General features: G+C 35.9%; 1 protein-coding gene across 1 annotated transcript in view; it reads left to right on the top strand.

The window, feature by feature from the left end:
• The window catches only part of PDHX (pyruvate dehydrogenase complex component X), a 63,086-nt gene extending 54,182 nt beyond the window's left edge, over nt 1–8,904 (top strand). Inside the window, exons 9-11 of the mRNA XM_081260859.1 lie at nt 281–439; nt 5,551–5,615; nt 7,994–8,904. Of these exons, the coding sequence (XP_081116985.1) occupies nt 281–439; nt 5,551–5,615; nt 7,994–8,252 (483 nt within the window). The 3' untranslated portion in view covers nt 8,253–8,904. The remainder of the gene's footprint in view (nt 1–280; nt 440–5,550; nt 5,616–7,993) is intronic.
• The last annotated feature ends 15,283 nt before the right edge of the window (nt 8,905–24,187 follow it).

The raw sequence follows: 24,187 nt of genomic DNA on the forward strand, positions 1-24,187 counted from the left end.
TGCCTTCTGGCAATGAGTTTTAATAAAGGAAACCCTTTTTTAGCCATGATGTAAAAAGATCAGAACATACACCATCAGGATTTCCTCAAGCTTGCTTCAAAAAATATGTGTTTAATTATTTTTCTTAAACATAAATAATAAACAACATAGAGATTGGAACCATGTTATGTATTTTCTTCTATCCAACTATATTCACTTTGGAAAATAGATAAAATGTTAATTATTTTTCTGTAACCTCCTCAGTCTAAAGTTTTAATAACATGTTTTTTTCTACTTCCAGCAAGTGCCAGGAGTAAATGTAAGCTGGGATGGAGAGGGCCCGAAGCAACTGCCTTCTATTGACATTTCAGTGGCTGTGGCAACAGATAAAGGTTTGATTACTCCAATCATAAAAGATGCTGCTGCTAAAGGTATACAGGAAATTGCTGACTCTGTAAAGGTATGTCATAACAAATACTATGCTTTCAAATTGTTAGCAGATCCTTTCACTTAATTCCTTTCCAATAAAGTCTTAACATTCTGGTTACACCGTAATTTGTGGGGGAGGGGATATTTCAAATGATTCTCATCTGTGTATTATAAATGTTTAAGTGTTTATTCAGATATGACCCAATTTAAGAAAATTTAATAATCAAAAACTCAGAAGTAAAATATAGATAAATAAGAAGGCTACTTTATTAAAAAGTTCCAGATACAAGCTTTATTTCACAGAATCCAGAATTCAATTCTAAAGATGCTGCTTAAGATAGTATTAGGTTATTTTAAAGTTGAAATAAAGCTGAAACTACATTTCTATGAAATAATCATAACCAGACCTCAGTATTAACAATTCCATTCGTAAAGTTTATTTTATTCATTTCCTCTTTAAAATTGAGACCAGTAAAAGTACTTAGCATTCCAGAAGCAAGGTACTTTGTTTTTCCTATATCTTGAAAAGCAGTTTTCTTTTTTAGCTTCAATATGGAGGAATCTGATTTCACTAAAAATCTTGTTGAATAAGCAGGAATACAGGCAGTAGGTCAGCCTTTACAGCCTCAGTAATTTGCAAGGGTATTTCTTGGCCGAAGTATCATAGGTCTTGAAGTGTATATATTGAAATCTTCAGGTTCATTTGAGTAGCTGATTTATTTTCTTTTTCCATCTAGTAAGGACCTATTATATGTTTAGTGGTAGAACAAGTTATAAGATGAATAAAAAGAAGATAAGACTTATTTGGTGAGCTGACAGTATAAATGTGTAAGACTCTTTGACCAAAATAAATAAGTGGATGGAAGTTTATTTTGGTTTTAAATGCATACCCCTAAATGTTGTGCTTACTTGAATTTTAGACTTAGATGTAATTAAAGGTAAACTCAATGTAGTTGATATTTTAAGGTGCTTTTTTCCTCTTTTAAAGATTTGTAGAGTATGTGTGCATGGGTGAAAATGCAACTTTTTCTTAATTGAAGGGTCATATTAATTTGTCCAAGTCAAAAGTCAAAGTAACAGATTGATTTACTGAGACATTGTACAGTGATCTCCCTTTATCCCACATGGGAATGTATTCCAGTAGATGCATGAAACAACCCTAAATATGCTGGGTTTTTTTCCTATACCTACATACCCATGATAAAGTTTAATTTATAAATTAAGCATGGTAAGAGATTAACAACTAATAATGAAGTAGAATAGTTACAATAGTATATTATAATAAAATGGCCAGCATCACTATTCTTGCCCCTAGGGCTTCCATTTTTCAGTAAAATAAGAATTATTTGAATATGAGCACTGTGATACTGGGACAGTTGATCTAGTACCAAGATAAGCTGAGTGACTGGTGGGGAGGTACATATATGTAGTGTACATGTACTAGACAAAGGGATGATTCATGCCCTGGACAGGATGGTTGGTTCAAGATTTTATCCTGCTATTCAGAACAGCAGACAGTTGAAAACTTACTGTTTATGTCTCAAATTTTCCATTTAGTAATTGCAGACTGAGGTTGACCATGGGTAACTAACTGAAGCTGTGGAAAGTGAATTAGCAGATACAGGGGCTGTATACATGCCTTTTATTCATCAAAGTTTCTCAGCAGCACTGAGAATACATGCATTTCAGTGTTGTTGTGAAGTTCAAATGAGATTAAGTGATGATTACACGTGAAGTATAAGGTACTATCTAAATGTTATTTACCAACCTTAACAATAGACCTAGAGATTTACATTCATATTCATTAGATTTTATTTATTTTTTTAACAGAGAGAGAGAGAGAATTTTTTAATATTTATTTTTTAGTTTTCGGTGGACACAACATCTTTATTTTATTTTTATGTGGTGCTGAGGATCGAAACCAGCGACCCTCTCATGCGTGCTACCGCTTGAGCCACATCCCCAGCCCTGCATTAGATTTTAAAAATGAACCATGTGTATGGTTTCTTTGTTTCTGGGCAATGTAGCAGTTTAGCAACTGTAATATGTAAAACATTTATATCGGCATTCTCTTTCCTTGAGTCCTGAAAGAGCCTAAGTTTTAGAGGTAGTGAGGCACTCTGAGCAGCCTCCAGTGGGGCCTGACTGCAGTGGGAAGGCAGTCAGAACCTTTGGAATGTAAATGGTCCCTGGTAGTCCTTGAGCATTTCCTGGTACTTGGCACCTTTAAGGCTTGCTAAGCTTTGAGTACTCCTCTGTGCTTTCCATTCTACCTGCTTCTTTCCCACCCTGCTGTCTGTGATCAACATTCCTCCCTTGATCCTCTGATGTGCCAGGCACTGGGCTCAGTATTTCATTTAATCCCGTTAGCCCAGGGTGATGTAATGGTAGCAGTGAAGATTTATTTAAACCTAGCCAGTTTGATCCTAGATCTCGTCCTTAATCACCTCTACACCATACTACCTCTCTCTTCCTTCTTACTGTTTACTTTCTTTTTTATTTATTTACTTTCCCAATTCTCCTTGTTTGGCACCACTTTTTCTTTCTCTTGCTCCTAGTTGCCAAATAATTGGATTTGATTGGTCTACCCCATACATTCTTGTATGGAGCACTTTTGCTGGTCATGTCTCATGCCAGGCCCATGGATCACATGGTGCAAAGCATAACAAACTTTATCTGTATAATCACCCCTGGTTCCATTCAGGAATAAGGCGGCTTGGAGACACCCTGAGGCTTTTCATGAGAAGCAGGCACCATGCTTGGTATATTAGCATAGCAGTTCTTTAGTGTACAGAGCGAGAGACCTGATTTTTTTCCAAAATTAGCTTCTTGCTGAAATGGTTTAGAAGATATAAACATGATTTTTTAAAAAATAAATAAATTTGGGGTGGTATTGTTGTAACTATGGCTTCAAAACTATGTGTTTTATGTCTTTTTCACAAGGATAATGTTCATTTAGCTGCTGTGAAATAGCAGTCATTAAAAAGCATTTATGCAACAATTAGAAACCTTGAGCATATGTTTGTGTCTATATGCATGTGAATGCGTCTCTTTCAATATATGAATTAGAGTTTATATTAGAAACAGAGAGAGAGAGAGAGAGAGAGACAGAGACAGAGAGACTATATGCATGTGTCTGTTTTAATATATGAACTAGAGTTTATATTAGAAACCTAAAAAGAGAGAGAGAGAGTGAGTGAGTGAGTGTGTGTGTGTGTCCTTCATATCCAATAAAGATTTGGGCTCAATGCAAATCAAGCAAGATCATAATGGAATCTGTCCTGCTCTGCAGAAAACAGCATCTGCCTGGGTATCCAAGTATAGCTGCATTTTTTTCTTTCAGTAATAATTGCACTCTCCTGTGCTTTGGTGTTTCTCAATGAACTTATTTAAAATTTTTTTTCAATAAAAACTTTTGTTGATAATTTTTGAAGAGTTTGTAGATCTGTGGATCCCTCATTAAAGACACTTGTGCTACCTGTGCACTTTTTGACCATCAGTAACTGCAGGTGCCAGCCAAGTTCAACTGTGTAATTCCATGAATAAAGTAACATAGTAGAAAGCCCTAGATCCCATGCTAAGTTTAATTCTTCATTAATTGTAAAAGTTTAAAAGGCAGAGACAAAGTTTACCTCATAAGGACCCAGTGAATTTTTTTGAATGAATTAGCAAAAGTTATGAACTATTGTAGAAATATTTGCTAGCCTCTTTTCCTTTCAGCTGGATTCTTCAAGTAACATGCACTTAGTTTTAAAGTTCACATTCCCAGGAGATCCCAGTTAGAATTACAAATTTTCAGAATCAGCAGACTTTATACATATTTTGGTCTCTTATTAAAGTTCATTGACAGATATATCCTGCTGATAGATGATCTACAGAGACTTGTATACAGAGATATGATAAATTGTGGTATAAAGGTGTATTAAGAATTGTAATACAAATAATAATAATAATAATAGAGCTCATGTAAAAATAAATAAATAAATAAAAATTTATTTATTCCTGCCTGGTAATTCACTGGGATCTGTTGAGATCATCTGCCTTTAAAAAAAAAAAAAAAGTCTTTCAAAGTTCATGTGATACATGTTTGTTCAAATCATGTGCTTAATTATATTGCTTAAAGGCCAAAGATAATATGTTTGTAAATTGTTCTAATGTTCCAAGCATTATACAAGTCAAAGCTTATCTTCATTTTCACTTTAAATTCATGTAGAATTATAAGTAACTCTATCCAAATTTCTAATTGTTTCAGTTGGCAGTAAGTCACAATAATGTGTTGATCACTTTTGGACTTAAGTTGTTTATGGTTTAAAATTAAATAGTTCTCAACTGTGATTGTAATAGTATTACATGTTGGTTAAGTAATACAAAGTATTAAGTAAGCCCCAAATTTATTTCATCTACCCAAATGACTGACTTTACTTTTTTTTTCTACCCTTCCCCTCATAAATTAATGATTAGTTTTTGTGTATAATGACTCAACGTCTGTCCTTTGCTTTTGAAGCATTGAGAAATAAAGGTTGACAGAACTACAGTTAATTTCAAGTACAAGTGAGAGGAAACTTTAACTAGTGTTCTAAATGCCTGTGTCATCTGGCATTTCCCTCAGTTTTTAGAAATCAGTATAAAAAGTGTGATGTGAAACTAGTAATTTTTATATTCCTTGTGACTGGTTCATTCAGGAAATGTTTCACCTGTGGTTTCCAGAACTTAAAAAAAAGCCATTCTCTGAGGTATACTATAATTCCATTTCTGAAAATTTATCTGGAATAGTTCAGAAGAAATCAGTGAACCACATTATAACACTAGGAAAATGATTAAATAAATTTTGGCAGATGCATTGTTTAGAATTTTTGTCTTACAAGGAAAATTTTTGTGTATATAGAAGATACTGAAACATTATGCATATTATTGATGTACAGGGTTATTTGAAAAAAAATTAAGGACTTGCTGAACTTTAGCTCCTTGGGTTATCTGTAACTTGTTTATTCTTAAAATTGTATTAAAGAAAAGTATATATATCTAACAAGTTGTAAAGTTGTGAGAGTAAATGTAAGAGTGTAGCCTGTACAAATATTACAAGTGACATGATTAAATATATAACATTCTTTTGTTGTCATGCTTCATTTTTGTTTTTCTCAGGCATTATCAAAGAAAGCAAGAGATGGAAAATTGTTACCTGAAGAATACCAAGGAGGATCTTTTAGGTAAGATTTAAATTCTTAATTATCAGTAGCATCAAAGTAATAGATATAATTTATGAAGTCCATGTCAACCTGTTTTATTTATTTATCTGAAACATTTTTTTAATTTAAGCAAAATATTACATAATTTATTTAGATAACAAAATATGTAAAAATATTTTTTAGACTAGTCATGTTATAAGAACCTATTAGCTATAAGAACCTATTAGTTATAAGAACCTATTAGCATTGAACTAAGCATTCTTTTGAATGGACAGTGACCAGCACGAAATGATATTCAGGTTCTTAAAATCTTATTTTAAAGAATGAACTTTTATTTTAAATGAAGTTATAAATACATTTATAAACCTCAGCTATTTTCTATTTATGATCTCTGTGTTAGTTATTATCAGCTGTATTTTTAAGTGTCTATGAGACACTTAAAATGCACTGAGCATACCTTGAATATTTTATAAAGTAAAGAAACTTGTGTAATCACCCAAAGAAAGATAGAAAGCATCACTAATATCCTAGAAGCCTCCTTTTATCACCCCCCCTCAAAGGTAACCACTGTGCTGGTTTTGGGTTTTATGTAAATGCTATGTATTCTTTATTGCCTGATGTTATTTTTTTTTTCACTCATCACTAATGTCTGAGAGATTCACCAGATTGTTATGTGAAGCAGCCATTTATTCATTATTGTAGAATATAGCATTCTGTTGTATAAAAGTGCTAGTGTCCATTTTACTCTTGATAGGTATTATGTTTCCAGATTGGTACTATTGAAAATAATGATACAATGGGTGTTCTTACTAGTGTATTATGGTAACTATATGACATTTTTGCTTTATAGACACTATGGACCCAAAGGTAGAATTCTTGAATTAAAAGCTTTAATAGATACTGCCAAATAATTTTCCAAAATGGTTATACAAATTTATACTTCCTTCAGCAGTACTTCAGAAATCCCAGTGCTCTACATTCTTGCCAACATTTTAATGTTAGCTTTTAAATTTTAATGATTCTTCTAGGGTGTAGTGGTGCTCTTTATTGTCAGGGAAATGCCAGTTAATAAGGTTGAGTACTTTTGCATTTTTCAGCCATTTGGGTATCTTGTAACTCATCAGATAAAGTGCTGTTGAAGTCTTGCATCCAGATTTGAAAGTTATTTGTAGGAGTTATTGTTATTTCCAGATACACAGGCCTTTGTAGGATAGGTACTAATTCAGATACCTTTTCCCATATGGCTTGCCTTTTGTCTTCCTTGGTGATTTTTTTTTTTTTTAATGAACAGAAGTTCTGAATTTTAATGATTTCTACTGATCAGTTTTTTGTTTGTTTGTTTGTTTGTTTGTTTGTTTGGCACTATTTATTTTGTTGGGAACTTTTTGCCTGACCAATAGTCATGAAGTTAATTCTTCTATGTAGTCATTGTGAAGCACTCTATTTTTACTTTTCACATGTAGATCATAGTCATCTGAAATTGGATTTTTACATGATAATGAAGTAGAAGTCAGGGTTTTCTTTACCTCCCTCATATGGATATTAATTGAACCCCAACATATATTGAAATTTAATTTCTCCTCCATAGCATTGAGAACATGACCATGTATGTATTGGTATGCTTAATTACTGTGTTTTCTGTCTCTTGTTCTGTTATAACTAAACTATAATAGCTTTGATATATGTTCAGGAAATTTTTTCAATTTTTTTTACTCTAAAGATTGTCTTTTCTAGCTTTTCATATTCCAAATAAATTTTAAAATCAATTTGACATATTTTATATATACATACAGCACACATGTACATACTCCCCACCCTGGTCGTATTTTGATTCCATTAACTCTTGACTGACTGGAGGAAAATTATCATCTTCCAAGTATTGAGTCTTGTTGAGTTTTCTGAGTCCTTTCAGTTATGTTTTATAATTTTCTTTGTAGAGATCTCATGTTATTTCATTAAATTTATTTCTTGATATTTGATATTTAATACCATTATAAATGGCAATTTTTTTAATTTCATTATCTAATCATTGTAACATATATAATTATGATGTTTTTATCTAGTGACTTAAATTCACTTATTAATACTTTATCTTTAGAACCTTCAATTTTCCATGTACATAATCAAGTTATAGCGATTCCTTTTTTTTTTCTTCTAGTATTTATACCTTTTCTTTTTCTTGCCATATTTCACTGCCTAGGACCTCCAGTTCAATGCTAAATGTTTGATAATAGATATAATGTTCACATGCGTGCTGATACATATCCTTTAGTCTTTGAATAGCTTGATAGAAGGTTCAGTAGCACAGGTACTGTTTTTTAGTAAAATAAAAAAAGATGCTTCAAGGAAAACATTTTGGCTGCATACGTACCACCTTCTGTTGCCTTTTCCCTCTCTAGTATTTCCAACCTGGGGATGTTCGGCATCGATGAATTCACTGCAGTGATCAACCCTCCACAGGCCTGCATTTTGGCTGTTGGGAGATTCCGACCTGTCCTCAAGCTCACTGAAGATGAAGAGGGGAATGCCAAACTGCAACAGCACCAACTCATAACAGTCACAATGTCAAGTGACAGTCGAGTGGTTGATGACGAACTGGCTACCAAGTTTCTAGAAAGTTTTAAAGCAAACCTAGAGAATCCTATCCGGCTTGCCTAATCCTCTAAATCAAGAGGCTAATTGAATAGCTGTTACCAAGAAAATAATTAAATATTTAAGTATGAAAGAAAGTAAATGTTATTTATTTAAGGGGAAAGCATTTGATCCAAGTTGTCTTTATTTTCAATTTGGGTTTATTGTTGTAGAAATAAGTAGAGATAAACTGTTCCTAATAAAAAGCCAGATCCATTTTTAACCTCTGGTGCTGTACAGAAGGGGTATTAAACTAGGTAAAAAATCATAGTTTACGTTTGGCTCATTTGAACATTTTGGGATATTTTAGAATGTACAATATGTTGTACATTCGAAAATAACATTCTGCCTTAGTTGTGTTGGAGTTAGAAGTAGTCTTCAAAGAGATTTCTGCTGAGTTAGCAGTGGGACCTCTTTTTTACAAACACTGATGTAGATATACTTGAACAATTTAATATGTACAGAAGTTTATTCTGCATAGTAGTAAATAAATAAGGATCACACTGTATCAGAGGTTGTGGCAACATTATTAAATTTTTGATGTATATAAAGCCATAAGTGTTTTAGCCATATATGTTTCTATCAGTCTTATTTTTCACTTCTGTAACACTGTGAACTTTTAAGAAGATAAAAGGCACAAAAATGGAGAAAGAGAAACTAAAAAAGTTGGTTGATTCAGTGGAAGACCTTTCTTCATTTAAACTTTCATAAGTAAATGCTTGCCTTCATGCTGAGTTGAAATATATTTAAATGAATTGTTGTCTCCTACCATACACTTTAAGTTAATATTGACTTAAACATAAATGTTGTTTCTTAGTACATTTTAATCAAGTTTGTGTTGTGCAATAAAATGTGAGAAAGTATAAAAATTTCTATTTTACTTTGAATATTAGGACATAAAAGTAAAACCTTGAAGTAGACTAGTAAGTTCTCAGGAACATTTTAAAAGGAACTCTACAGGAGGAAATGGGGAATTGAAATAGTATAATATTAGAAAAGTAGCTGATAAGGAATGTAAAACTTTGGAAAGAGTAGAAGAGAATACTCAAGAAGAACAGATGCATTATCAATGTTAGAAGAGCTTCTCTGGTTTGTCAACTCTGCTATGCTGATGAGATAACTGTATTTAAATTGGATGGTAATGAATGGTAATTTAATTCACTAGTCACAGAAAGGCTCCCACTAGTATCTGCTGGCATAAATCACCAGAAGAAAGACTGTACGGTACAAGTTACATTAGGTATGACATGATGAACTATTAAGACCTAACAGAAGAGTCTTCCAAAATAATTAGTGCCTCAGTGTATCAATTGCTAAGATAATCCTTAATTTAGTTACTCAATTTTAATAGCCATTCTTAAAAATAGTCTTTGAAACTTTTGTCATATTAACTTTCTGAAATTTGTAACCAAATGCAATTTTCAAAATAACTTTTATAAATGACATTATTTTCAAGGGTGTGGCGTTTTGTTGGTACTGGGGATATGAGCTATGGGTGCTTTACCACTGAGCCACATCCCCAGCTCTTTTTGTGTTTCTGATTGTCTGTTGAGACAAGGTCTTGCCAAGTTGCTGAGGCTGGCCTTGACCTTGCAATCATCTTGTCTCAGCCTCCTGAGTCAGTGGAATTACAGGCATGTGCCACTGCACCCAGCTCCAGAGTCAGTTTTGTGGAAATTATTTGGAGGGATTATTTTTTTTTCCTGGTTGTTTTGAGCATTAGAGCATGAAACAACCATAAATAATCTTTGACTTGGAGTTCTGTTTTCCATGGACTAATGTCCATAAACAGAGTGTACCATTTCCCTGTAGTTGAGATGAGTGGTGATGCCCACCTCAACCTGTCTTGTAGAACTATTGTGAACTGCACACACATGTGGTGTCAGGTGAAGACATTTTAATTCTTTGTAGATAACACAGCTGGTCTGTTCATGTAACCAGTAAAAAGAATTTGATTACAATGTAACATCAAAGAATAATGCTGATTTGAGAAAGGAATATGTGTACTTGATTTGGACTGTGCGTGCAGCAGCAAGTCCCTTCCACGTTATACTGATTTAATTCTAATATAGGTATCACACAGCAAGGATAGGGCTGGGAATGTAGCCCAGGGGTAGAGCATTAGCTTAGTACCCATGAGGCCCTGGGTTCAATCCCTGGCACTGCAAAAACAAAAACAAAACACAGAAAAGATAGAAAAATGAAATGCTGTAACTGTCTTCCTTGTTTCCTATTTAAACAGGAAATGACTAAGATATTTCTAAGGAAAAGCCACACACATTCCAGCTAACACTTAGGCATGAAAATGCCCGTGATTATTGGGATTTATAAGTCTGCTTCTCCCTAATTGCAATTTCTAGTTAATATTTTTTATTCATTGTTTTGTGCTAGATTAAAATCATATGAATCCTGCTGATCAGACTTTTACTTAAAACATGACCAAGACATTTATATGTACCATTAGAAAGATATTTTATAAAATGTCAAATGGAACTTCTATTTTTAGATTATCTTCTTTTTTAAGCTTTGGACTTAATTTCACAATAAATTGTATAGACCAGCCATGTGGCCATTATGTGGGAAGTAAACCTTGTTTTCTACTATTTCATTGACAGATAGGTGGTGCTGTGAGTTAATGTATATTATAGTGAGAATATGCAAGAAGAATTAAAATGGCACTTAAATCTTAATTCCCAAGGAAAATGTGTCCTCATTGCACATTGCATCCTGATGGGCTTTGTCTCGGGTAAAGCAAAATGAAAGAATCAAGTGTGCTCTGGGTAAGAATTAGCCATTAATTTAAACATGATGTTTTTAATGGGCAGCTTTGGATTTTTGAAGAAGGAAGTAACAATTCAGAGTTAAAAATTTTTCAAGATTCATTCAGCCTTAATATGCAATTTTTGTAAAAATGGAGAGAGGACACCGGTCAGCAGGAATCTTCTAGAAGTTTTTGCTCTAGTGAAAGCAGTCGCTGATTAAGATCTACTGTAGGTCAGTGTCTTTAAAGAGGGTTGCTGTGGTGTGCTGTGAACACACGGGCTGGGTGTATTTGATCAGACAGTACAGCAGCAGTGGTGTCCTTTCCTGTCCAAAGTACAGCCCGCCTTGGCTCACATTTGCCAATATCAAAAAGAGTAAGCTGATAAGTTACGTATAGCAGATGATATTTCAGTTGACATTTAAACTTTTTGTCATTTGAAAAAGCAATAGTTTTTTCAATGAAGTCATTTTAAATAGTTGGGGAATTTTTTTCTAGTGTCTAATGGTGTTGGGAGATGGAAACAGGGCTAGAGGGAAAGTATGATTTGTCTACTATTACAATATTGAAGACACCATTTAATTGAAATTATAAGATAGTGTATAGATGCATTTTGAAATATAACTATTAGCCTCTTTCAGTAGCGGCTTTTTTTGTTTCTTTGATTATGTAAAGTTTAACATTATACTTGATATCATTGCCTCATCATCAGCCTGCTAAGGAATGCTATGTATCAGGAGTTACAGGATAGTAATAAATTATCATCATTCCCAATAGAACTACTTACTTAAATCTTAAGATTTTCTTTTCTTCCCAAGTTTGTATACTCATAAATCAAGAGGATTTTAATTTCAGCTTTATCTATAAATTGCTGTGCTCTTGGCAAAAAACTTATTTCTGTATTTTGACCTATAAAATGAAGATACGAGGAAGAGTCATTGTACTGGTAGCTTATCCTGTTTAATTGCCTCCATTCTATGTGGAAAGTATATTCTGTTTTGCAATGATACACCTCCTTCATAAAATGTCAGAGATTACACACATATACTCGGTTACACAAATGGGCCAAAGCTTACAGGTTCCACAACTGGGGTTTGAGTTCAGTTCTGTGGTACAAAAGGTCAAATTGCCATGCTGCAAAATGTAGTTTTCTGAGCTGTGATACTGCAGGTGAGATGGTTCTACTGAAGGTCTTATTCTTCAGTAATAACACTAGTATGTTTATTACATGACCACACCTTCATATTTTCTTTCTGATGAAAGTGTATAAGAAGTACTAAGGGGTTTTGGTTGTTTTCATTATAAACAACTACTATTAATCTGAAATGCTAAAGTTAAGTGCTTTGACTCATACTCTTTTTTTTCTAATTTTTTTTAAGTTGTCGATGGTCCTTTATTTTATTTTACACGCAGTGCCTGGAATCGAACCCAGTGCCTCACACATACTAGGCAAGTGCTCTACCACTGAGCCACAACCCCAGCCCCTTATACTTTTAATGGAAGGCTTAGAAAAATAGAAGCTAAAAAAAAAAAAAAATGAGTGTTATAATGCCTGTAAGAATAAATATATAGAACATTTTATCTTTTGTAAATAGTTTTGAATCTGGTCCAAGTTCAAAGCTAAAAGTTAACTTATCTTTTATTTCAGAGATTCCAGGCTTCTATTAACTGTCAGCATCCTCTCAATCAGGACCAATAGGTGATGGCAGAGAAGTTCATTGGGTTGCCTAGGCCAGATTTGTCCATGATCACCAAGCAAACAGGGAGCCAGTCTCCAGGACACAAGGAACCTTCAGCTGGTGTACTGGAATTTGGATGCCACTGAGTGTGGGAGTCTGGAACACATGGTGTCTATGTTAGGGACATGGGAAGGTGATCATCACGCCAACTGAGGCTGCCATTCTGTACTCAAAGTAAGGCCAGATCATCACTAGGTGTTCTACAGCTGCTGACCAGCTATGCATGAGCAGAACTATCAGTGTCTTCCACTGAGGAAGCTGAACAGTGTGCTTGCTGTAAAGGAGAAATGTTTTTTAAAATGGTCTTTATTGTAGTAGAACTGGCCTCAAAGGGTATTTTTTAATCTTCAAGAAATTAAGTTAGTAACTGGCACAAGAGATTGTCAGAACATGGGAAGTAAAGTGTACATTTCATTATTTAGAATAAGAAGAAATGTTAAGACATTTTGTATAGCAAACCATGGTAGACCTCTTTTGTGGGTAGAAATCTGTCCAGTTACAGGTATTCAGAAAATATTGTCACTCCATTTCAAATAAATTACCTGATTTGCTGGAAGAGACATTTATTTTTAAACAAAATATTGAAAGACATTCATTCAACAATTGTGAACACCTGTTATACATACCTAAGAGCCCTTAACTGCAATTGGCCTAAACTAGATAAAGGATATTTATGTGTTTAAATACATTTCAACAATAGACTTCACAGAGGAGGTGACATTTTTTAATTCCTTTTATTTTTTAAATACATGATAGCGGAATGCATCACAATTCTTATTACACTTATAGAGCACGATTTTTTATATCTCTGTATATAAAGTATGTTCACACCAATTTGTGTCTTCATACATGTACTTTGGATAATGATGTCCATCACATTCCACCATCATTGCTAACCCCCTGGCCCCTCCCTTCTCCTCCCCCTCTGTGCCCTATCTAGAGTTCCTCTATTCTTCCTATACTCCCTCTCCTTACCCCACTATGAGTCAGTCACCTTACATCAGAAAACATTTGCCATTTGTTTTTTGGAGGGATTGGCTAACTTCACTTAGCATTATCTTCTCCAACTGCATCCATTTACCTACCTGGAAATGCCATGATTTTATTCTCTTTTATTGCTGAGTAATATTCTATTGTGTATATATACCACAGTTTCTTTGTCCATTCATTTACTGAAAGTCAACTAGGTTGGTTCTACAGTTTAGCTATTGTGAGTTGTGCTGCTATAAACATTGATGTGGCTGTGTCCCTGTAGTATGCTGGGAGAGGGATAGCTGGGTTAAATGGTGGTTCCATTCCAAGTTTTCCAAGGAATCTCTATACTGCTTTCCATATTGGCAGTATAGAGTTTGCAGTCCCACCAGCAATGTGTGACTGTACTTTTTTCCCTACATCCTCACCAACACTCACTATTGTTTGTCTTCATAATAGCTGCCATTCTGACTGGAGTGAGATGGTATCTTGGAGTAGTTTTGATTTGCATTTCTCTAATTGCTAGATATGATGAACATTTTTTCATATATTTCTTGATTGATTGTATATCCTCTTTTGAGAAGTGTCTATTCATGTCCTTGGCCCATTTACTGATTGGATTATTTGTTTTTCTAGTGTTTAGCTTTTTGAGTTCTTTATATCTCCTAGAGATTAGTGCTCTCTCTGATGTGTAAGGGGTAAAAATTTGCTCCCAAGATGTAGAGAAGGTAACATTTTTAACCATGTTTTTAAATTGCTATTAAAACCAACTCCCATCCTATTTTTGTTATTGTTGTTGTTGTTGTGATTTCAGTAACCAAATTTTGGAGCTCCCAGTTTATTTCCAAGACCTTGACTCAGTACATGTACACATCACTACAATAAGAAATTTTTAGTTAGAAGGAAATGTGCTCATATAGGGAGTTGCTTGGACAAAAAGAGTTTTGCATTTTACTACTCAGAAAATGTTCTTTGCTATAGGAGCTTATGAATTGGGCAAAATGGAAGTGCAATATTCAATAGGGTATAGGATAGGGTATAGGGGTTTTGCATATTTTTTCTTCTCTAGAATGAACCATTGCAACTTTGGAAAATATCAAGAGGAATAGCTTTGTTTAAAAAAAAAGTCTTAAAAATGGAAAAACTGGTAAAGTAAGTTTGGATTCATCAAAAACAAAAGTGTCAAAAATGTCATTTTATTTGGAAATTACAGGACTTCTATATAATTTTTTCACTTACCCAATTACTTAGTTTTCACTAGTATCTACAAACCTTCAAACTTCGTATGCTCCCCATGAAAATAGAATAATACAGTTCTAATAGCTGGCTTACTGTGTTCCAAGCATTGTTGCAAATACTCTGCATGTGTTATTAAGTCAAAAGCCCTTGTCACAACCTTGTCCAAGATCAAACAGAAAATTATAGAGTTTAGCACATTAACAGGACTCATTAGCTGGGGACACACTGCTGTTTTGGTATAGTGGAAATATCTTGATAAGCTTCCCAGTAGCATCTTCTATAGTTATTACACATATCATAGAAGTAAATCTGTGGCTGAAAACACAGAAATCTGACATTTTAGTTTCTTCTGGATTTTAATATTGATAAGTGATGTATTTCTTTAGCCTTCTGAAAGGGATAAGCTGATGGGGATTAATAATTAAGGGTCAAATGGGAAAACACCACGTCTGCATCTTACTTAGAGAGCCAGTGGGTAATGACCAAAGAGTTTTTTAAATTTTCCTCTGGGATAATAAGTTACAGAAAAAGAAATGTCTGACAAATTTTTTAAACGAAACGTAATAACTGTCTTTAACCACAAAAAAAAAATACTTGTTTCTTCTATGTAGATACCAGAGTTTAGTAGGTTCTCAAGTTGATTTTAAGTTTCTTGGATTGCTTTCATATCCAGTATATCACTCCACCCAGGATGTATTATCATACCACAGGTATTAGTTGGTTAAGTGTTGACACGAGGCTTCTAGTTTGTAGGGTGCCCGGCTGATTGGGTTTCTCCTCTCTCCTCAGTGGACCCCATCTGGAGCAGTTGGACCTTCACCAAACACTTTTTTTTTTTTTTTTTTTTAAGAGGGACTGAGGGAGTCTCCTTTCAGCAGTTCTGTGCCTAGCTTTCAGGAACATACAGTTAAGTAAAGGCACTGTTAATGTTGAAGTCTACCCCATAACATGCATTTTGTAAAATGTTCTAAGGCCAGTTTCCCTTTTATTTGGGGTCAATAGTGAACATTTTAAGGTGCTAGCATTGACTCATCTCGTGTGTGGAGGCCAGAGAAGTCTTTCTGTATGTTGACTTTTTGCAACTGTGAATAGTAATTTACGTAAAGAGTCTCTTGGAACAGTTGTGTTTTTTTACATAAATGAAATATTTCACTCCCTTTTATTGGAGGGTGACCTTTCAGCAAAGGTTTCTGCCTCATGTCAGATAATGACAAGAGATACTTGGTGGACTTTTGCTTCCCTCCCCCCCACACCTTAAAGGAAAAAAATCACGAAGGAGAAGATAAGATGGGTGGAATAAGACAAAATGAAAAAAAAAAAGTCATGAAAAATGTGGAACACCAATTATATTTCTTACTGAATGTAAAAAATTGAATAGTCACATGGACAAGGATTTAAGAATAACATGGAAAGTCAGTGACCTGATTTGATTAAATACAGGACTTGCCATTAAAAAAAAAAAAAAAAAAAAAAAAGGTTTCATTGCTCCCACCCTCACACTGAAGAAAACTCATTTAATACTTAATGTTGGTTATTGTAATTTGCTTAAAGTTACCAAACAAGACTATTGGGTAATATGATTTTAGAAATTCCTGTACTTTGCTAATTGTGTTTTACTTCACCTGTATGAAGACATTTTCAAATCACAAGTGGTGATGATTTTGAAATAAATGCAAAACGAGCTGTGGTATTCATTCACCTGTACTTCATTTGCTGGAAGGTAGAAATGTTCTTTGTTATGTGCCAAATTTGGCCAGGAAATTCAAACTCCTGTCCCCTAGAAGCCAGCATCTGATGTGGACTCCTCAAGGGGGAAGGTGCTTATCAGGCTCTGGTTCCAAGAGTGCCCTCAGTTAGGATTCACTCTTTTTCTCCACTTGGCAGGTATGGTCAGGCAGCTGTCTTACCAAGGACTTGATTAGGACCATTAAATTCTCTGCTCTGGATCTTAAGGACAATTTCTTTTCCTTTTGATGTAACTGTATAATCCTTTGTACTTTTTTTTTTAATTGGACACAATTCCTTTATTTTATTTATTTTTATATGGTACTGAGGATCGAACCCAGTGCCTCACACATGCTAAGTGAGTGCTCTCACACTGAGCCACAACCCCCAACCCCTCCTTTGGTAAACTGAAGAGTGTAGACCTGGCGAATAGAAGCCAAGGAGGAAGCACACTGTTTCTGTTCTTGGTTTAGTCAGTGGTGTGCTGGAAATGTTTAACAACCAGCTCTCCAAGGAAGAAATGTGTATGTATAACCAAATGTAAGTCTACTATAAACTTTACTCACAATAAGATACATAATTGATAAATACTAGAATATGCAATATTCCTTATTTTAAATTTATGAACGTAATTCTCACAGAATGCTCTCTCTAATTTTTACAGACTCTTGTATCTGTAGCTCAGTCAGAGTTTCAGTTGATAAGTGTAGCGCCCAACTTGAAAGTTATGTTTTCTTCTACCAGAAACAAAAAGGACTTAAATGTAATTTTACTTGTTTGTCAATGAAGAGAGTACTGTCTTGCTGAATCAGATAATTTTCAAATACTAGGAGAATATTTCCTCAAATTTTGTTCTGCTTACAATGTACCAGCAATAGACATGACTTCTTGTTTTTTTAATTTTTTTACATATGACATTTTAAATTTAATCCTTATTATTTACATTTTATTATATTTTCTCCATCAGTTTTGTAAGTCTAGAGACAATCACAATATCAAGCCCTGATTTGTTATGGTGGGTCGTTTCCATGCTATAAAGCGTTCTGATTTGAAGCATCCATGTGGTGTCACTGAATGGGAAATTGGGAAAAGATGCAGATTAGTGCATCATTGCATATCATTTCCACCATTAAGATTCGAAAGACAAAAATCTCAAGAACATGGATAATAGTAAATGATTAGGAAGTGATGAGCTTTGGGTATTTGTTTTGGATAGAATTTTTATTTGCAAGCTTATAAAATTCAGCATTTAGTAATGGCTGTGTTTACCAACTCACTTGCAAAATTCCTGAAAATTTAACCATTGGCTCCACAAGCTGGTACTATTCAGCTGCAGCAAATCACAACTTTTTAACTTAGATTGGAGGTTCCCTAAGACTGGGAGACAGCTGGTGGGCACCATGACATATGCCAATACCCCATGTTTTTAAAACAGAATCCAGGGCCCACCCCTGCAGATAAATCTGGGTAAAACTTGTAACTCTAGTGCAAAAAGAAACACAAATCTCCCAAGAGGTTGGGATGTGCAACCGGATTTAGGAACAATTCCTCTAGCAAATGGAGTGCTTTGGCTCAGGCCAGCTCACCAGGGCCCACTTCATCAGGGTTTGAGGTAAGATCCCATTAACAGTGTCTCTTTGCCTGGTCTTGTTCTCTACTCCCTTAGGACCTCATGGAGTCTGGGGGTGGAGGAGAGAAAATGGGAAAGAGTACCCAGGTCCTGGGATTCTGCTGCTTTTCTACCATTGTTAGCATGAGATGTCTTAGCTAGTCTTACGGAAGTAGAAATTAACCCAATTTCTCAGTTCCTAACTAGAAATTAGACACAGAGACTACTGAGAAAGCAGAACTGAATATAAAAGGCTGTGGTCTAGTTAGTTGGAACCATGAGATCTTTTGCTGGGCTTATTTACTGACTCATGGGGGAAGTTTCTGTCTCAGTGGCCCACATTTTCAAATATTATTTAGTAAAGCTTAAGGGCGAAGCATGGTTGACTCCTGTGTTGGTGTGGAGCTTGCTCAATGAACAAAAAAGAATGGTGACCTCCACAATTGTGTAAAATTAATACATGATATTATTACACTTGGTTTAGGGAGAGATGTTTTTTTTCAAAGGGTTTTTGCATTATAAACAGATTCATAGAAAGTTTCTTTGAAAATCCTCCTCAGATAATTTTAAATGGTACTTACAAAATCCTCATTAGTGTGTGTTTGCAGAATTGTACATATTACAGTAAATCTATATTAATGGTACAGCATCCACAACTTGCTTCGACTATAAAATAGGAAATGTGACCCAAAGGGAAGGACTGAGGAGTTATATACTAGCATGAGGGTGTGTTCAGGACAGTTAACAACATGAAGACTTTTTTTGGCTGGGCTGAAAGTCACTTGGGCAACACAAGACTGAGCCAGTCATTTTGAAACTGCTTTGGTAATCCCTGTAATATATCCTCGCCAGTGAAGTCACCAATAAAAAGTCACTCAAGCACCTTAGCTTAAGTGAAAGTTTTAAACTTGCCTGAAAAGTCCATCATACACGTTTTTGTGAGGGAAAAGATTACAGGTTGTTGAGAAACCAGGAAGCAAATGTGCATGAAATCAGATAAACCAAAGGTACCATGCAGTCAGGAAATTCTAATATATTTATTTATTAACTTGACCCCAAATTTCTAATGAAAAATGAACAGGTCAAGGACCAGAGGAACAAATAAGAAGAATTTTTCAGGGATCACTAGGAATGCAATTGTTTGCTTGAGCAGGTTCCAAGTCCTAGGATGAGACCTAAGTACTTAGGTTCACATGAGCCATGCTACAGTTCGCAGTGACAATAGGAGATGATTAGGGCATTACTTGAGGTTTAGGACATTTCCATTTGAAACCTTGCTTGAGATAATGCCTGATTTCAAAGGAGGAATGTCTGACTTGATAAGACTGGCTGCTCTTGGGCATGGAAAAGAGATTGGAAACAAAGGAGTTGTTTATTTCATTAATGTGCCACGTCCTCTCTTTCTCCCTTATTCAATTAAATTTGTTTCTTTGTTCCTTAGTTTCTCCAACTTGGAAATGGCAGTAATATTCTGTGCAACAAGGTTTCCATGGAACAAAGGGAACCGCTGGCATTTCTGATCCCTTGTTCCTCTCCCACCCCTCCCCCTTGCTCCCTCTACTGGTCGTGACTTGTGTGTCGCCTCCTCACACGTTACCTTCCCTAAGGGTAGTTTGCACTGTTCTCTTTCTCTGGGTCCCTCACGTCATGACCCTGTGCACAGATCCTGTTCCAGGTTGATCACTCATCTCTGACCTCCTGCAGACCAGAAGCTCTATAAGAGCTTAAAGAAGGTCATCACTGCAGCTTCAGGAGAGGTAGACTGGCTCTGGGATTTGGCACGAAGCCTGGACTGGTCTCCCTGTGCTACTGTACTAGAATGCTGTCACTGGGACCAAGAAGCAATGTCAGATGAAGCGAACACACAAAATCATACCAACTTTTATGAATTTAGCAGGGATTTTTGTCCTGCTATATTGTGCTATATTACAATTCTGGTGTCTCTCCCCTTTGGTAACACCTTTCTACTTTAAGATTAAGTTCAAATTTCTTTGCTCAAGGGACAAAGCCCTTCATGCTCTTACTATCACCCTTCCCAGCCTCCCCTTTAATGATGCCCCTTTGCTACATCCACATCAACCATCCATTTTTTGGGTGCACCCCCTCCATGACTTCTACCTCAAAGCATAACCTCCTCTTGGCTCTTGAATGGGTTTTTCTGGGATCTGCCAGATTCTGTCAATCGCTGCTCTGTGTATTTGCAAATGCCCTGTTTACTTTTCCTTAGAGCACTTCCAACTTTGTTTAATCATGACCTTTCTTATCTCATTCACCATATTGTAAGCTTCTGAGAACACATCATGATTCTTCATCTCGGATCCCCAGCATACAGTAAATATGTATGAATGAAAGCTGTGGCATTACTTGGACGTGAAAATTAATGAATAAGAAGAAGATGGGAAGATTATCTCTGAGCTCCACTCATAAAGAAATCAATTTTAAGAGTGTTTAGTGACCCATGGAAGAGAAGAAAGGCGGAAAAATATGCTCCTGCGGGTGATTTCTGAAGGCTAGAAATCTAACCGCATGTGACTCAGGGATCGCTATGAATACAAAGCATTGAAAGGGAGCAAGCAGACAGGAAGAGCTCAAAAGAAAAATTATCATTAAACAAACACTGAAGGCAGGCTGTCTTCAGTAAGAAATAATGCCCTCAGAATGCATCAGGATTTAGCACATACAAATCTAGATAAAGAAGAGATTGTATCAAAAATGATCTTGTTTTTTCAAGCTGAAGGGTTAGGAAAGATGATTCATAGCTCTCCTTGGTTACAAAGTACAGTGGGTAAATCAATGGCACAGTAGCAACAAATCTGTAGCTTAATAGGGGGTGCTTTCAGCTCAAGGGAAAAAAAATGTATTTCATTCAGCACAAGAAAAGCATATATGCCATGAAGCAATTTGGTGAAGAGTATCAATTTATAGAATTTTTTTTCCAAGTTTCAGGTAGTATGTATCAGTGACCACTAGCAACCTAGAGTCCTATCAAAAGGTACTGTTTTGTTGATTTTTCCCCCAAAAGGTGGTGTTCACTTGTAGGTATGCGGGTCATATGAGGACCAATTATATGACATTGTACCCAGCAACTCCACCCTGCTCCCAAAGGATTACTGATGGGAGAAAAAAACTGAAGGGAACAGAACTAAATGATATTGAATAATTTTGTAAAGCTCTTTTATGGAATGTAAGAAACAGGAAGAGAACTTGGAATCAATGAACTTAGAACAGAACTACGAGTTCTAATTTTGCCTTCCTGTAGTAGTAGACTGAGGAGTAACTTTCCCAGTAGTCTTGTTTGATTTGAGGGTTCTTAGTGCACCTATTTTGAAATGCCTAAGCATGCTGTCTTTCCTTCTGAAAAGCTCCTGCTCTGCTACGGTCAGGCTCAGTGAAAGGCACTTGCTTCCCAGGAGTCTCATGTTGGAGATCAGAATAAGGCAGTGAACCTCAGTGACTATTTTAAAGACCCCTGAATACAGCTTATGTCTCCAAGTTTGTCTCAAGAGTCACTCTGTCTGCCTGGCCTCTACTCTCTCATCCAATATCATTTTAGTATTTCCCACTTCAATACATTGGCAGGTGGGTCAGTAGGTGGCAAAGAGATCCCAAGCTGATCGTTTTGTCTTTGTGAGTCTAGGCTTTGCTGCCAGAAGCATCCTAATTTATATCATTTCCATGAAGCGCATGTGTCTTTCTATAGTAATGTTGAGAACTAAATAATGCAAGAGAATCCAGCAAGAAGCAGAGAGGGCACACACTAGCCCTGGTTTTGCTTCTCTGAAATGCTGTTGATTGACAGATGAACTGATTCTCACACTCCCTTTCTACCTTCTAAGCATGCAAATGTCAAGGGAGCTTAATCCTCCGATCTGCTTATCCTCCCATACACATGGTGATTAAAAGCACACACCTCAGTTCCACAATACTGTAAGACACAGGTCTCTCTCCCTCTCCGTGCCTTATTTTTTGTCATTTAAAATATAGAGGTCACAATTATAATTTTTACCTCATAGGGTTATTAAGAGGATTAAATGAGTTAATACATATAAAGTGCTTAAGTGTTAGGTACTAATATTTTTAAGCCCCTTTGGCAAGTACAAGTTCTCAGATCTTTAACTTCGCAGCGTAGAGCACGTAGCTGGAAGAGACAGCGCTGATGAGCCAGCCAGCTTCTCATTGTTTATGCAGGAGAGAAGAAAACTCAAGTCCAGAGCACAGAGTCTTTTCTCAAAGTCATATGGCTATTAGGAAGCCAGCAAGACTAGCACTTGGGCTCCTTCTCATCTGAGGCAACTTTTCTGAGAGGTTCATGGTTCTCTGGGCGATGAGATGATCAGACTAAATTGGCCTTTTTCTAGATTAACTAGTCTGGTTTGCTTGGCTTTCTGGCTGGACATAAAATAGAAGACTTTGTAGTTTATATCTTACCAAATTCTAAGTGCATGAATTCAGAAGGGAAGAATCTCAGAGGGCAAAATTTTAGAGAGCAAATCAATGAGAGTTCCCATATTTCAAGGGCCATAGAACTTCATTTTGGTGGTAGGTGATAGGTGGATAGTGATTTAAGGAGGCTGCCTAGGAAGAACGGGAGAGAGATTTGGAGCAGGGCATGGATTTATCAGCTGGAGCATAAAACAAATGTAAAAATAAAAAGCTTATATACATTCAATGTGACAGCAGCAGAGTAAAGAAGTTGGTTGGTTTCGACACCCAGGCAATAAAAGTGATACCTGTAAAATACTGTGTAAAATATGTGTCTCACATATTATCTGTACAAAATTCCCACCATCCCTTCCCCCCAATCATGACTGTCCTTATTAGCCAAAATAAGCATCATGGCTTTTTTTTTTTTTTTTTTTTTTTTTGTACTAGAGATTGAACCCAGGGGTACTTTATCACTGAGTTATATCCTTTAGCCCTTTTATCTTTTTTTTGTCTTGAGACAGGTCCTTGCAGAATTGCTGAGGCTGGCCTCTAACTTGCCATCCTCCTGCCTCAGCCTCCCAAGTCTCTGGGATTACAGGTGTGTATTGCTTGCTCTTTTTCCCTCCTTCCCCAGTTGTGGTGCCTCCTTAAACGACAGTCAAAGTTCATTGAAGTGTCATTTAACCTCAATGCAAAGGCTGGGACAAGACACAATATGAACTGCCCTGGCAAGAAGAAAAGAACTAAACATCATCCTTAGGACAAAACCATCCCAAAGGTTTGAGCTTTTCTTGTGGCAACTCTTGACTTTAGATGGTGTCCTGGAACCAGGGACCTCATTCCTTTATTTTTGTTACATCAAGAACTTCTCTTCATGCCCCTAAAGGCTGAAAATAACCTCATACTGCTTATCTCTTGGGTTCTCGGGCACAGAGAGTTACCAGATTTTGTGAAATAATCAATTTGTTCTTTATATTTCACTGAGCCCAGACAGATTGGGAAAGAAGTGGTGTTTCCTTCCACCATGTCAAACAGCCTATGGCTGTAGGGACGAGGCACTTGGGAGTTCTCCTGCCTTGAGGTCAGGGCACCTCCTAATCGACCTGTCCCCACTTTCCTTCAAACCAGGATGTGGTAGCTGAAGATGAGGCTTGATATGAAAATGGAAAGCCTAAAGAAGCATGGTGGGATGTGAGCAATCTAAAGAACTGGGGTTTCCCCCTTGGTTTTTAGGTAGAGGGGAAACCTACCTACTATAAAAAGTTAAATGAAAAATACCAGCAGAGGGAAGTCCAACACAGATACCATTTTTGCTCAAAGTAAATCCACTGAGGGAATTCCCCTCTTAGGAAAAAAAAAAATTATTAGAAACGACTGCTTTCAAATTTCTTTCTATCTCCATTTCTTCACTGTTTTCTGAGGAGAGCCAATAGAGGTTAATCCCGGAAATACTATCTTGGGGTTGGCAGTTGTGGAGACTGACCACTTGGTA

Source organism: Spermophilus citellus (genome assembly GCF_964194105.1).
Source record: "Spermophilus citellus genome assembly, chromosome: 2".
NCBI lineage: Eukaryota > Metazoa > Chordata > Mammalia > Rodentia > Sciuridae > Spermophilus > Spermophilus citellus.